Genomic DNA, 14,609 nt, shown 5'->3' on the forward strand with positions numbered 1-14,609 from the left:
GGGCTGCTTAGGCGTTCTAGTAAATCACCCACTCTTTTATGTTTGAAATTGCAACTCTTCAAAATGCTGTAATAAAATATGAGTGAAGGCATTTACAGTAGCTTCACTCTGGTCAATCATTTACATACAATTTATATAGGCAATTTGTTTATTATATAGCCTTCTTTTCTCCTCTAGATTCCGGTGCACCTGTAAAATTGCCTTGTATGCCGGGGAAAATGTCTCCTCCGCTACCTCCAAAGAAAGTAATGATATGCGTGCCATTAGGAGGGACAGACTTCCCCCACTCCTCCTACTCCAACCAGAAAAGTTCACAACATCATCATACAGTCCTTCCATCCCAGTTAGCCGCCCATCAACACCAGCTTCAATATGGCAGCCAGCACATGTCAACTGGGTCCAGCTCAATACCAATACACCCATCCCTCCCTCCAGGATGTAGAGTTATCGAGGAGCTGAACAAGACTCTGGCAATGACCATGCAACGGTTGGAAAGGTAATCCACGTTACAGCATCTCTTTACTACATATAACACATTGCCATGGGAACGGTCTTTTCGGCATAAAACATATACAGATCAAGAAAAAGATCTGGACACCCCTAATGGTGATATTCTAACTCTCTTGTCTCAGCTGTGCTGCTTGTATGATAAACTCTTTTGTCGCCGAAGAGGTTAACCGTAGTTTATTTATATAAGAAAACATTTGTATAATAGTTCAGCAGGCACAAGCACTGCAATTTCCCAGCTTTTCAATAGGAGTTTGGGGAGCTGCGCAGCTTTGAATTGTGGAGCAATCAGTACTCCTTCTATTCATTTGTCGCATTGCCAGAGCGTTACGTCGGTGAATTAGATGTGATTGGTTGATGTCAGCACTTCTATTATAAACCCTTTGGCAAACTCTGCTGACCAATTACAGTTTTCACTGCCTTACCTTGCCACGTTCAAGCATTTGCAGATATAGAGATTCTGCTGAATCAAACCCATCTATTGAACTGCTTTAGCATATGGAAATGAATAAGAAGCTGCGGAATATAAAACCCTTCAGCTGAATGTCAAAACGACAGCACATATATCAGGATGTACACTTTCTATTCTCAGTGTTGCTAGCTAATATCCCAACTACAATTTTTAAAGTATGTTTGTTTTAAAAAGAATACTACCAGTTGTATGCTTAAAAAATTCTCAATGATGGAATTTGTTAGTAAACAGAAATACTTAATTAATAAGATCTGCCACCATCATTTCATTATTACTAGTATATTGTCCTGTTCTAAATTTCTGTAGTTTTCACATAGTTTTGAGAACGACATACAGTATTTGCTGCATGTACGTATTATAGCGCTGATGCCTTAACCAGTTTCCTAAAGTGCAGGGTAACGGGAACCGGGGGGGTCTGATGGGACATCCCTGGCCATCGCTGACACCTCCCTGGGTAGCCCCTCCAGTTCAGGGGGGTAAATGTGCCTTCCAAAGAACTGTAATGAACACATAACATACTAGCAAGGAATTATGCTGTGATTAAAATGACAATATAACGTATTTCCCTTAGCTCTGGCATGCATGGAGGAGACGGCATCTCAAAAACAGGACTCGGCAGCTATTCCGATATGAGACAAGTGCCAACTGTTGTTATTGAATGTGAAGATGATAAAGAAAATGTGCCTCATGAGACAAACTATGAAGAGTCTTCATACCACTACTCCAGGGATGACGAAGATGACGAGGATGATGATGATGATGAAGACGACGACGACAGCTCACTATACACAAGTAGGTGAACGTGTTTCTGTTTTATTTAATAATGTTTTTGAACTTAGAACTGAGATATTACACTATTGGCCCCCAATCAGAAAACTTACTCAGTGCTGCATACTTGCACGCTTCATTCATAAGTATGGAGTCCAACTTGGTCCGTATACTGAAGGTTTTCAGGATCTCCTCACACCAAGTGGGTTAATACCTGCATACATGGATGGCATATCAACTACAGCTAAGTATAACTGTTTAATTCATAAATCAAATCACTAGCAAAAAACATATTTAGACATTATATGTACATTAGATTTTTTTGTGTGTGGAGATAATGGTGGTAAGAAACTGACCACAATGTGACCCAGATTGCTATGTATGTGCTCATGTTCTGTGATTATGTAGCAAGGATTTGGGATGTATGCACAGACCACCCCATAGCCGTATGTGTAGTTTTTAATGTCGTCACACTCCTACCAATCTACATAGAGATATGAGCCGAAAATATTCCATTAAGAATTCTTTTTTAGCTGTACTTTTTCTAGCGGATAGTGGATAGTTGTATAGATTTTGGGCAATAAAGGCATCTTTATGTTTTTAAACTTAAAAGATGGATATTTTATGTTTTCTTGTTTGTATAGGCTCTCTGGCAATGAAGGTCCTCAGGAAAGATTCATTGGCTATAAAGCTAAGCAACAGACCCTCGAAGAGAGAGCTGGAAGAGAAGAACATCCTTCCCGTGCAGACTGATGAGGAAAGGCTTGAATTAAGGCAGCAGATTGGGACCAAGCTTACAAGGTGAGTGACATATGGAGCTTAATGTATACTTAATGTTATTTCATCGTTAACATTTTTAAGCTGTGACTGAGCTGCAAAGCTAGGTTTAAGATAGATTTAGATTTTTAGGTAAATTTTGAGGATAAAAAAAAAATAAGATTTTATTTAAGTAACTGGTTTAGAAAGAACTGTTCGTTTAACATTAAAATACTCCCTCTTGTTATTTACCAAGTCCCACTTGGTAAAATATTTGGAAACATTTATGGCTAAAGTGATGCAGTAAACAGTAGTTAGATTGTTTCTATTGTTAATATATCCCATTTCAGCTAAGGATACTTTTTAATTGAATTATGTCATTCACTAAAGTAACAAATCTTTGTAATGAGTTAATGCCAAAAATTAAGCACAATATAACTGGTGCTGTATAAGTGGCGACCTGACACTGGTGTTTCTATTTTTGGCATTGACTTTTTCTCCAATATATATTCTGCAATTATCACTATTAAATCCCATCTACCATAACTCCAATGTGCTTTATCAAATGAACCCTGAAAGGATAGAATACTCATATTGTGACAATTTATTATAATCAAAATCGTCTTGAATATTATTAACACCATGCTTAAAATAAGATTCTGCCATCATATTGAATAATGTCTTTCAGCCCTTTGAATCTTTGGGAATTAAGAAGCAATTTCTTGTATGTACACAGGCCACCCCAGCAAACAAGATATTGTAATTAAAAATCAGACATTAAAAAATATTACAGGATGTCACTTTTAGAACCCACTGTGACCTCTGCTCGAAATCACTCCCGGGATCACTGCTAGTGCTATGGGCTTGGATCAAGACTGCTAAAAATGGCAGACTCTTAAGTGGCGTCTTGCTCTGTAGAATTTACTAGAATTTACTGGTCAATACCAGTAGAATTAAGAGATTAGATTTTGGACATCGCTATTTGAATAGTGGTAAATTCTCACTGAGACATTTCTAGATTACAAATTGGAAAATTGGATTTTTTTTAAAAAAAACATTTTTTATTTTTTTTTAAACTACAACCTGTTTTTGGCTTCTTAGGCCTGTTCCAGGACAAGAAAAAATATTAAGAGGTTTTTGTGCATTTCTGGTACGGATTACTGAGACAGCTGGAGAATAGGATTGCTACTGGTTTTTAATGGTGGCAGTTCTCACTAAACCTTCAGGAAAGGACACTCACTATTTCAAAATAGCAGCCTCAGATATTTTTGTGAATGAGTCATTTTTTTTAAGAATACAAGAAAAACCAGAATCATGTTTGAATTGAATATTTGGAATGTAGTCAGAATGGGCATATTTGTTAGCAGATTTGTAGGGGGTGAGACAATCTCAGCACATGTCTTCTGGTCTCCAACGTGGTTGTGAAATGCTGTGCTTTTAGCACCCACCTGCCCGTGTAGTTTGTTTATCTGTTAATCTCTGAAATTCCGTACATCATTTTTGAGGCATAGTTCATGTCTTATATTGTATTCTGTAGAATTTTAATATCTTCTTATTAATCTATGGAAAATCCAGAACAACATATTGTAGTCAAATATATAGAAGTGCCTCACACAGATCGGAAACTAACCTTGCAGGATATGAAGCAATCCCATCCTCTTGAGAGTTTTTAGCTGGGTCACTATGGCTCAAGGCAAGATCTCGTTACTTATTGGCATGCTGCTGTTAATATGTTGTAATGTTTCCCGTATCACAGCTCTTATTAATTTGAACCCTGACTGTAAGAGCTGCGTACATTTCGCATACTCTCTGATAACATGGACATATGTACCTTTAAAATGTATTACGAAGATAATATCCCTAGTTGAGTATGGTTCATAAGATTGTGGTCTTTTTCCGCAGACGATTGAGCCAAAGGCCAACAGCAGAAGAGCTCGAACAAAGAAATATACTTAAACGTGAGTGTTTTTTGCTATTTTATTTTCATTAATTCAAATGGTGCTTTGTGAGTACTCTGTTTAGATGATATTGTGTTTTGTCGATACAGTTTTCTCAGATTTTTTATTTTAGCGAAAGTATAGTAATTGGGGAAAAAAAAACAAGCTTTTTGGATACCTCCTTAAAAGCATTAGATGTTAAACCTGGGGGAAAAATACATATATCAGCAGTGCACCTATTGAACTCTTTATAAAACTGAGACATCATTCCATTTTATTATTCCTAGATAAATAAGGGGTAAAATGTTAGATGGCGTATCGATAGACTATGTCTCTGAGATTAAAGGAATAGTGAAAGCTTCTCTGTGTGAACTCTGTAGACATGAGAAAGTTGTAACCTAATCAATCCCTGTAACTGAAAGACAAAACTCTACCTAATATTATTTAAAATTTCCAGAGGAATTGGTACCTTGCCAGCGTAAGGCAATGCCTTTTCTGATATTTTTATTCTATAAACCATGTACCATTTCAATCACCATTATTTGGACTCTTCTGTATAACTATATTCCTTTTGGAGACAGGGTCCTCAGTAATATATATATTTTATGCTCATTAGGAACCCGTGAACAGAGGCACATCATTTAAAGCAGGCTATATATATATATATATATATATATATATATATATATATATATATATATATATATATATATATATATATATATATATATATATATATATATATATATATATATATATATATATATATATATATATATATATATATATGCACATTCTTAAACGGAGCTTTACATAAGTTACCCTACCCCTGTTGCTTTTATTAGGGTGATTTGTGTTAGTAGATACTCCGTGTAGTTACCAGACTTGCAGTTATAGCTTTTTGCTCATATTTTAATGGAACTTCAAAAAGATGATCTTTTAGACTGCCTAAACATTATGTTCTAACCCTATGTTTTTGGTTACCCCCAACTAGGAAGAATCCAGAAATAAATCAGGGAACTGGTTTACTAAGTCACAAGAGATTTTAAGACGAGATTTTTGTGCCATCTCGTCCATTAATAAATAAAACAACAGTACAGAATATAATGGTTATTATTTTGTAAGGTAAAAACATATTTATAACTCTGCAGCCAGCAGGTAGCTAGCGCCTTGTTTTTGGCCAATCTAGCTATGTGAAATTTCATATGATTTTTTAGTATTTTCTTAAACACCAAATTCTTCTTACAGAAATAAGAAATATCATTTTTGTTTGCATTAAATGTGGCCAGTATTCTGTGTCCTAATTATGTAAACTTCCTATGCACTTTTAGCTCGTAATGAACAGGAGGAGCAAGAGGAAAAGCGGGAGATAAAAAGAAGACTGACACGCAAGGTAAGACTTGAAATTAGTATCACCTTTTGATAGTCTATCTGCTTTTCCTTATATCATATTTCCTATTTTATTCCTATTTTATTCACAATATACATATTTTTTCCTATTTGATTACATTTTTCTTAAAACAGTTATTGTCTAGGAAACATACCTTATACTAATAGATCTATCTATAGAATAGGGTTTAGGGTAGATTTGACTGGTAACAATAAAAAGTTTAAATAATAAATTTAAACATGTCATCTAAGCACAATGATCTAATGATTAAACAATGATTTAAAGATAAAAATGTTTTTTTTGTATAATGTTTATAATCCTAATAAAGTTTTCTCCATTTTGGTTTGTCTGCAGCTAAGTCAAAGACCCACAGTAGAGGAACTACGTGAAAAGAAAATCCTTATACGTTTCAGTGATTATGTGGAAGTAGCAGATGCACAGGATTACGATAGGAGAGCAGATAAACCGTGGACTCGACTTACAGCTGCCGACAAAGTTTGTAAATTGTCTACTATATTTAACATTTGTAGAAATGGTGGAATAAGACTTAATCTAATATACAAAGTCATTGGGCTGTCATTCATTTTACATTTTATACTTCCCTACTTACTATGTATTCTGATAAACTGAACCAAACAAAGCCGCAGGTCTAAAATTTGAGAATTAAATCTGCCATATATTACACCAAAAAGAACAAAAGAAGAAAGGTTAATGTACCAAGATGCTTACTAATTAGTAAAGTTAAAACATAAGTTTTAATAAAACTACACTGAAAATGTATGTAAAGAGAACACGATTTACACCACACTATAATCATATTAGATAAAGGGTTAACATTACTGAATTTTTTTAGTAGACTTGTGGTGCTAGGGGAAGTAGCATAGTTAAATGTTCCAGTTCAGCCCTAAATGATAACAGCCCACTCTCTACAGTTGCCAACAATCTGGTTCAACAAGTTAGGCTGTCCGTATAAAAGCTGTGTAAACACAAAATGTGATTCTAATTTCATATATAGAAGAAAAAAATATGCAACCCTACCTGGCCCTATGTGACTTCCGAAGGTCTGGCCATCAGTTTGTGACCTGAAGCTCAGGAGCAGTTGGGTTATTCAGCAGGACAATGATCCAAACCACATGAGCAAGTCTACAGCTGAATGCCCACCAAAAGAAACAAATGGAAGGTTTTGGAGTGGCCTAGTCAAAGTCCTCACATGAATCTGATGCTGCGGGATGAAGTTAAAAAGGCAGTTCATGCTCCAAAACTCTACAATGTGGCTGAATTAAAACAACTCTGCCAAGAGTAGGCCAAAATTCCCCAACCGCTATGTAAAAGACTCATTGCCAGTTATCACAAATGTTTTATTGGGGAAAATACTTTTTTAAAGCACCGTACTTTTCTCTTTGTTCTATTCTAATAAGCTATCTGGCTTGTTGTGGGGATTAATATTGATGTCCTTCTACAGCGGCGGTTGCTAGGCTGTTCTATAAGGAATGTGGTTGTCAACCTGGAGAATGCATGTAGAAAACAAGCTCCGCATATGATGGAGTCTAAAATATCTAGAAAACAGCTGAACCATATAGCAAACATGTGGACAGTTTTAAATGGAGAGTTTGCTAAAGTAATGTTCCAGTCTCCTTGTGTTTTTTTTTCTTGTAATGCCTACGTTTTGACTGTATTCTTTTCTTTATTTTCAGGCGGCAATACGAAAAGAGCTGAATGAATTTAAAAGTACAGAAATGGAGGTCCACGAATTAAGTAGACATTTAACAAGGTGTATATCTTTGCTAAAAATTTTTTACTTTAAGTACTAATAAGCATGGATTATTATGCACTCCCGGATTCAGGATCTCATTGTGAATTGTTTAAGGCCTTCAGTCCCCTATGGACGTACTTGACCTTCTTCATCCCTGCCGCTACACAGGAGATCAGGCTGTCAATACTGACCCCCCGTCGCTTGTAACAGCTGCCGACTCGAGCACAGGAAAACCATTACAGTTAAAATGTTCAACGTCACCCGGAAGGTCATCGGAGGACAGGATATCCTCTGCGCTTTAATGTCACCTTCATTAATATTTTTGTCACCTTCATTAATATTTTTTCTTCTCAGAGCAAATGCATTGAGGGATTCATGAATTCTGTGATGCCAGATCCTTGGCTGTCACAAGATACCTTAAGGCGAGAGTTCCCAAGGAATGCTCTGTACTGCCAGTTATTGGCTGCTTGGAGGAGTGTTGTTCTAAAAAGCAATTGAATGCATGTTAAAGTGCTTACGAATTACTGTGTGGATATGATACTGTCCCCTTAATAACTTGGTAAACATTAGAAATAAATATTAGGATGACACTTAAGGAAAAAAAACATAGTTGCTGTAAAGTAGTGTAATTAGTTAAATACTAATAATGTGTTGTATGTTGTGCCCTCTCTTTTGCAGATTTCATCGGCCCTAGCATTGAAGTTCTGCCTGAATACTTTACTGTTTTCAAAAAGGGAACCACAAGTGCTGGGATACTTCCTTTCTCTTTTACCTAAATGGAAATCTTCAGACCTGCCTCCTTTTTCTTTCGAGAGAAGAAAAACAGCATTTGTGTAATCTACATAGATGACCTCCATTGTCACTGGATCTTCAGAACATGAAGACTTTTGTAATGGAAATCGTCATCAGCCTTCCTGTGGATCTGTCTTGTTTGTACAAACTCAGCGGATTTTGTCCATCTTGGAGTCTTTGAACATTAACTGTCTCGCTGTTAGTGGTTCACAAGAAAGCAAATGCAGGAATGAGTCTGGACCTGGTTAAATGAAGGAGACCCGCGAATATGTCAGATTTTCTTGATGCATTTTAGCCAAATCTATGTGGGCTTTATAAGCAGGGAAGTGAAAGTTGCACTACTTTTTTCCTCTGTGAAGCATTCCTGGTTTGATGTATCTGATCTACCTTGCCAGTTACTTGTCATTGAAATTTTGAGCATGTTGAGTTAAAGGTCATCTGGCACAAACTACTGGTACAAAGCAGCATGTTGTTGGCTCTCTAACTGGTTCTTGATACCAACACCTTTCTTGATCCTTTTTTTTTTTTTTTTTTGAACTCCAATAAATAATCAGGGTCAGTTTATATAAACACAGAAATGCCAGGCCTTTATTTGAACAAAACTTTAAGAACTGTAACTCTGAAGTGCCCCAAATGTGTAGGTGACATCGTCCAAAGCCACAGGCATTCATTTAAATGTTGTTCGCACTGTTCATTTCATATTCCAGTAGTGCTCTGAAACTGTTTTTAGTTCCATGGGATGGTCACCTTTTTATGTTTACATACCATGTTTTTTTTTAGTAAGCAGATCCAGATTAGACCAGTGCAAGATTCATACTTATCATTCTTTCAAAACTTTCCCTAAGGACAGACTAAGAGTTGGCTCGAGATATAATGCCATTGTATTGTACTTCTTATTTTACCACTGATGAATACTATGGTTGAGACAAACACATCTTTCAGCAAATATCTTATGATCAGTCTCAGAGTACCTTCTGATAACTTCAAGAATGCGTGTGCGCATTATTGTATAACTGCCATGTAGACAGAGAAGAGAAATACGTCCATTTCCAAAATCTGCGTATCAGGCCAGGCAACAAACTAAGACGTCGATTTAACACCATTGTACTGGGGACACACTTTGAATCAGACTGCTAGGCAAACTTAAACATAAAATGTTGGAGGGCATCTGAGTTGACCTTCCAGGCCTAATCTTTAAAGGGTTTATTTTAATAAAGAAACTCAATTTAATTGGAAAATATTTTACCACTGGGGGAAAAAGCCTGTGAACAAATAAAATGTTAGTCTTATTATTTAACGAGCTGTAATTATATTGTGTGTTTCAATTACATATATTTGTTTGTAAAATCCACTTTGAATCATGATGTATGCAGCCCTCTCTCCTATGTCACTGGATTATTGGTGCTGGTGATGTCCCTGCTGCTGCAGATCAAACGTATATTACTCTAAAATAATGGAAACAAACAGTTCAACAATTGCCATATACACGTCATAGCGTGTTTTTATAAATGCAGAGATGCAGGTACTGTCAATGCAAAAAATATTGTCCAATTATGAATCTTGCTTATGATTCTTTGTTGAAGGCAATTGCAGCCAATGTGTGGTAACATCCATAATCTGCCATTCTTCATTAAATATGTCTACCATTTGCCCAGTTATGTTGTACTGGAATATCGGCGCCCACATCACACATCACATCAAAGCGCCTTGCAGCTGAACATGTTAACCCGCCATTTCCATTATACATTATAAATGGCTAACTTCAGTGTGGATCACCTGTAGGAAGGGCTGAGCTGGCCCTGTGTACAATATAAGGGCAGCCTCACCAAAAAAAAGAATGCATATTACATTGAATGCATACTATTTTTTTTTTAAACTTACAGAGCTGCAGCTCCCATCTTCCTATGTTGTCCAACAATTCTCACCACTGCTGGAAACCGGTCCTATTAAAATCAAAGGGAGCCATTACCACGCATACAAATGGGGGCCTCAGACCCCAGAGAATTCGGGGAGCCAGCCCTTGACCTGATACATTTACTGCATGACAAATAGCTGAAGGTGGGGAAAGGAAGCAAAATCATATGGGGGTTTCTGCTGAACCCTCCCTTGCATTTGCAGGAGGCACACAAAGTTAATTTAAAGGGACCTCTCATCGAATATGCATTAAAGTGCATTTGATGGGTGCGGCGTCCCTTTAAACTGGTGGACTTCTATCCATATAAGCTACGCATTGGTAAATATATGCATTCAGTAAGACCTTTTTATAGCCTAATGCCCTCTTCTAGCATACTGTTCATTTAATGAGGCAAGAGGTGAGTGGATTATGTTATATTACATTGTTAGATCACCAAAAGGCCCTCCATATATGCACATACATATGTACACAATCGTTACCCACATAGCGGCATATTACATCCCCAAGTTGCCAGCCAAAATGTTTAGATAATATTCTTTGGTTTGATCGCTAATTATATGTCTTGTACAATGTGTAGACTAAGTTGCTTACTAGGGATTCTCTGTCATTTCTCCATTTTCTGCTTTCCCCTGTGTGGACCTTATCAATATTGAATATGAGGTTCCACACAACTGTTAGGACACAAAGTATGGGTCAATTGAAGGATTCAGAGAAAATGCAAAGAATAAAGTAATTGGCTTCTGATGAACAATCTCAAGCTAGATGTTATTAGCCAGATTCTGCAAATCTACACTTATTTGGAAACCTTGTTTGGGATGCTAGGGCCATGATATCTGCATATTTGCAAATGCTAAACTGAATATTTTGTCTGTGCTGTATAATATGAAGTACGTGGGCCTGGTGCTTTGGAATATACTGGTTTTCACATTATTTTCTTCATCAATTTATTATTAGCTGGAATTGCATTACATTATGAGGGGCAGACAGGTGGCCCAAAACTGGTCATTCTATTAAATATGCCATGGACATGATATAGTCATACGAAGCACTTATTTGTTCATTGTGGTTAAACAGAACAATGATTTCTGTCAATAACTATAATAATGTATTGTCATTTTAATGTGTATGCTTAATTCACAGTATATGATTTAATGACAAAATGTTTTCTCAAAGCAATATTGCTGGCATCTGTAAGAAATATATTTTGGGGGAAAATGTTTATTGAGATTCTGCTGTTATTACCTGGATTACAATATATATTTTCCTTTTAATTAATGTAGAGTAATATAGTCTAGTTTCTTAGATGGTTGGTTGGTTCTGTATGTCTCAAACCATGGTCAACCTGAACAAAAGAGAAGCTCTTGGGTGTATTTTATTAAAATTTATATAGGTTCGTGCAATTTAAGAAAAGATGGTTAAATAAGTGCTCTGAAAATAAAAGAAATGGAAAAGATGAAACCAGTTGTACTCTGGATTATGAACACATCATTAAACATAAAATATCCAGAAGAAACCAATTCTCTCCTTCCAATTCTAGAAACTTTCTAACCAGAGATATTGCTGTCTGTGATATATGTCGTAAAGACAGAGCAATGGTGCAAGAGTTCCTATGTATTCCCTTGTAATTGAATATCGGATTATAACATCATAATTTAGTATGCCATGGGACTCATCTGAGTCACATCACTTGTATACTTTAATTGGTACAATTCAAAGAAAAACTGAGTAGTCACTGTTTTAACATGGTGTTCCATTGGTTTTTGTGGTGATTACCTCTATAATTTTTCCCAGGAATTAATGTTTGTGTCCTATTTTATCAACGAGAAATATATTGATTATAATTACATAGCAACAGCATCTGAGTAATCTAATGTGAGATCTTCATACCCTGTAAACACTTCAACGCATATACATGTACATGTCCGATAGCTCTTAATGTATGTTTTATTTACACACAGTTCATGCATTAACATAAAAAAAACATTAATTGACAGGGCACTAATAACCAGATCATTCAAGGTGGCTGAAGCAGGGTCCTCCTTAACCTGGGGCAAAATGGGCAATTAGTCCAGGCCTAAACTTTGGCTCAGTTGCATTGTATCAATTCTTATCCTTATTTCGGAAATACCCCACATGCATTTTTTTTTCAGGCCAGTAAAAAGTTGTAATATGCCTGTTATGGATTCAACATGAAATTTTCACATTTTGCTTTAGTGACCCTATGTCTCATTTGGTATTGTTTAGCAACCCCTTAATACAAAATACCCACATAAAAGTCTATATTTATGGAAAGCATGAGTGTCATCAGGAACATTTGAACACTTTTCCTGGAGCTACTTGGCTACCAATCACTGCCAAAGTTAGCCAAAGCAATAATCCCCTGCTCTTTTTTCACCAACACTTATGTATCGCTTAGGATTTTCTTGCACAGGTTTTGTGTTATAGCAGAGAAATCCAGCGAAACTTGTTCAGCTGCATCTCTAGTTTACCAAAATACCCCCATGCAAAGGTTTTTTTGGTTCTCCGGACATTACAGGGCACAAGCTTGAACGTGCCTGTATATTGAGTTAGGGTGTTTTGCTAGGCCTATGCTATATGTCAGGGGCGTCCAACATGCGGCCCGCGAGACCTCGAGGTGCGGCCCACGTAAGATCGGCAGCCAGGTGACATAGCACCTTGAATAGCTTTTCTAGCACTTCCTCAACCACATATTTCAGTCCACAATCTTCTTCTTCTTCAAAATGGATTATCGCTGTATTTTTTTTTAAAGCCAGCACTGAAGGATTATCTGTCTCTATTGCATTTTGAGAGAACACAAAGCACTATTCAAAGCTATGTGTATACTGAGTCTAACGTTTTAGGATAAAACCCAATAACAGCAGGAGGCATTATGTCCCATAGGGAGAATGCATCAAAGCCATAAAGATTTCCCAGTAGCTCTAGGAGCAAACTATTACTCACAACTCAACAGCTTTCATGGGGCTTGTCAGTGGGGTCTGGTTGGTATCCCTCTAGACACAATAGCAAGAAGGTCCATGTCTGAATTCACTCAACATTTATGTCCTTGATTAACTCAAGGACATAGATGTTTCCTCCGTAATGGCAGGGCAAGCTGAGATCTTCCTGAAGTCACAGTCAAAACCACAACTTTTCTGCCACCTCTTCCTTTAGTGAATGGCCACCAGAGCATGGGTAATGAGTGTCAGCTTCATGGGTGGTAACAATGGAAGGATGGGTGAACACTAAGTTGCAGACATCTTTTCAGAGGTGAGTTTTGAATATTGAAATAGGAAGAGATATAAAGGTTATGTGGAATTGATCTTCAGAGATATGGAGCAGCATGAAAAAAGGTATTTCTTAGTGTAAAACGGAAGAGGTTTATTAAGTGTGGAGGAGAGACAAAGGCTATTAGACAATAAGCTTAGTGTTATCTGAAAATTTTGTGATTCGGGTAGCAGGGAAGACTCGACCAACTACAGATCACAAAGCACAGCTGCATATAGGAAGAGGCGGTGGGAAAGATAAGCCCCGCAGCAGTATTCTGGGTACTTTGCAAGGGATGTATAAACGTGAAAAGGTTGAAAACCAGCCAAGACAGGGGTAAAGACTCAATCAAAGTAACGGTAAAAAGGAACTTTCCTTTTGTATGTATGGAAACACAGCTGCAGCCCTTAAACAACACTCTCCGGGCACTTACAACAGTATTACACTATTGGATATCCTCTGTTCCTTTTTGTGTTCCCTGACATACACTCCATGCGAAGATCCTGAGGGCACCTCCGTTATATGTGCTGACCAACACAGTTAAACTGTGAGTGCAAGATATATTGGGCAGATTTTTTATTTACACCTACACTATATATCTTTTTGTTTGCTTCTACTTTTTTATATTAAATGGAATACATGAGCACCCCCTAATGGACCCTTGCTGAATACTTTGCAAGGGAGACAGTTGTGACAGATTAACACCAACCAAAAATGGTATTGCAGTAATAAAGACAGGAGTAGATGATGGAATGAAGGGTGAATGTAGTCAATATTTTGTAGGTGCAGGTGTCAGCTTCTTGTGAGGAATGAAGGAGAGGGCAAACTTTGAAAAATTCCCATTTTTTGCATGCAGTATACAGTGGGGCAAAAAAGTATTTAGTCAGCCACCAGTTGTGCAAGTTCTCCCGCTTACAAAGATGAGAGAGGCCTGTAATTTTCACCACAGGTACACTTCAACTATAAGAGACAGAACGAGACCACAAAGTCCATAAACCACATTGTCTGATTTTTAAAGAATTTATTTGCAAATTATGGTGGAAAATAAGTATTTG

General features: G+C 36.9%; 1 protein-coding gene across 1 annotated transcript in view; it reads left to right on the forward strand.

Moving 5' to 3' along the window:
• The window catches only part of LOC149302700 (phosphatase and actin regulator 1), a 122,740-nt gene extending 108,846 nt beyond the window's left edge, over window positions 1–13,894 (forward strand). Inside the window, exons 6-13 of the mRNA XM_089482321.1 lie at window positions 178–496; window positions 1,551–1,771; window positions 2,392–2,548; window positions 4,406–4,461; window positions 5,772–5,833; window positions 6,185–6,325; window positions 7,525–7,603; window positions 13,746–13,894. Of these exons, the coding sequence (XP_089338447.1) occupies window positions 178–496; window positions 1,551–1,771; window positions 2,392–2,548; window positions 4,406–4,461; window positions 5,772–5,833; window positions 6,185–6,325; window positions 7,525–7,603; window positions 13,746–13,894 (1,184 nt within the window). The remainder of the gene's footprint in view (window positions 1–177; window positions 497–1,550; window positions 1,772–2,391; window positions 2,549–4,405; window positions 4,462–5,771; window positions 5,834–6,184; window positions 6,326–7,524; window positions 7,604–13,745) is intronic.
• The last annotated feature ends 715 nt before the right edge of the window (window positions 13,895–14,609 follow it).

This window comes from Sceloporus occidentalis, unplaced genomic scaffold (genome assembly GCF_023333645.1).
Source record: "Sceloporus occidentalis isolate IW3139 unplaced genomic scaffold, rSceOcc1.0.p SCAF_18, whole genome shotgun sequence".
Classification (NCBI taxonomy): Eukaryota; Metazoa; Chordata; class Lepidosauria; order Squamata; family Phrynosomatidae; genus Sceloporus; species Sceloporus occidentalis.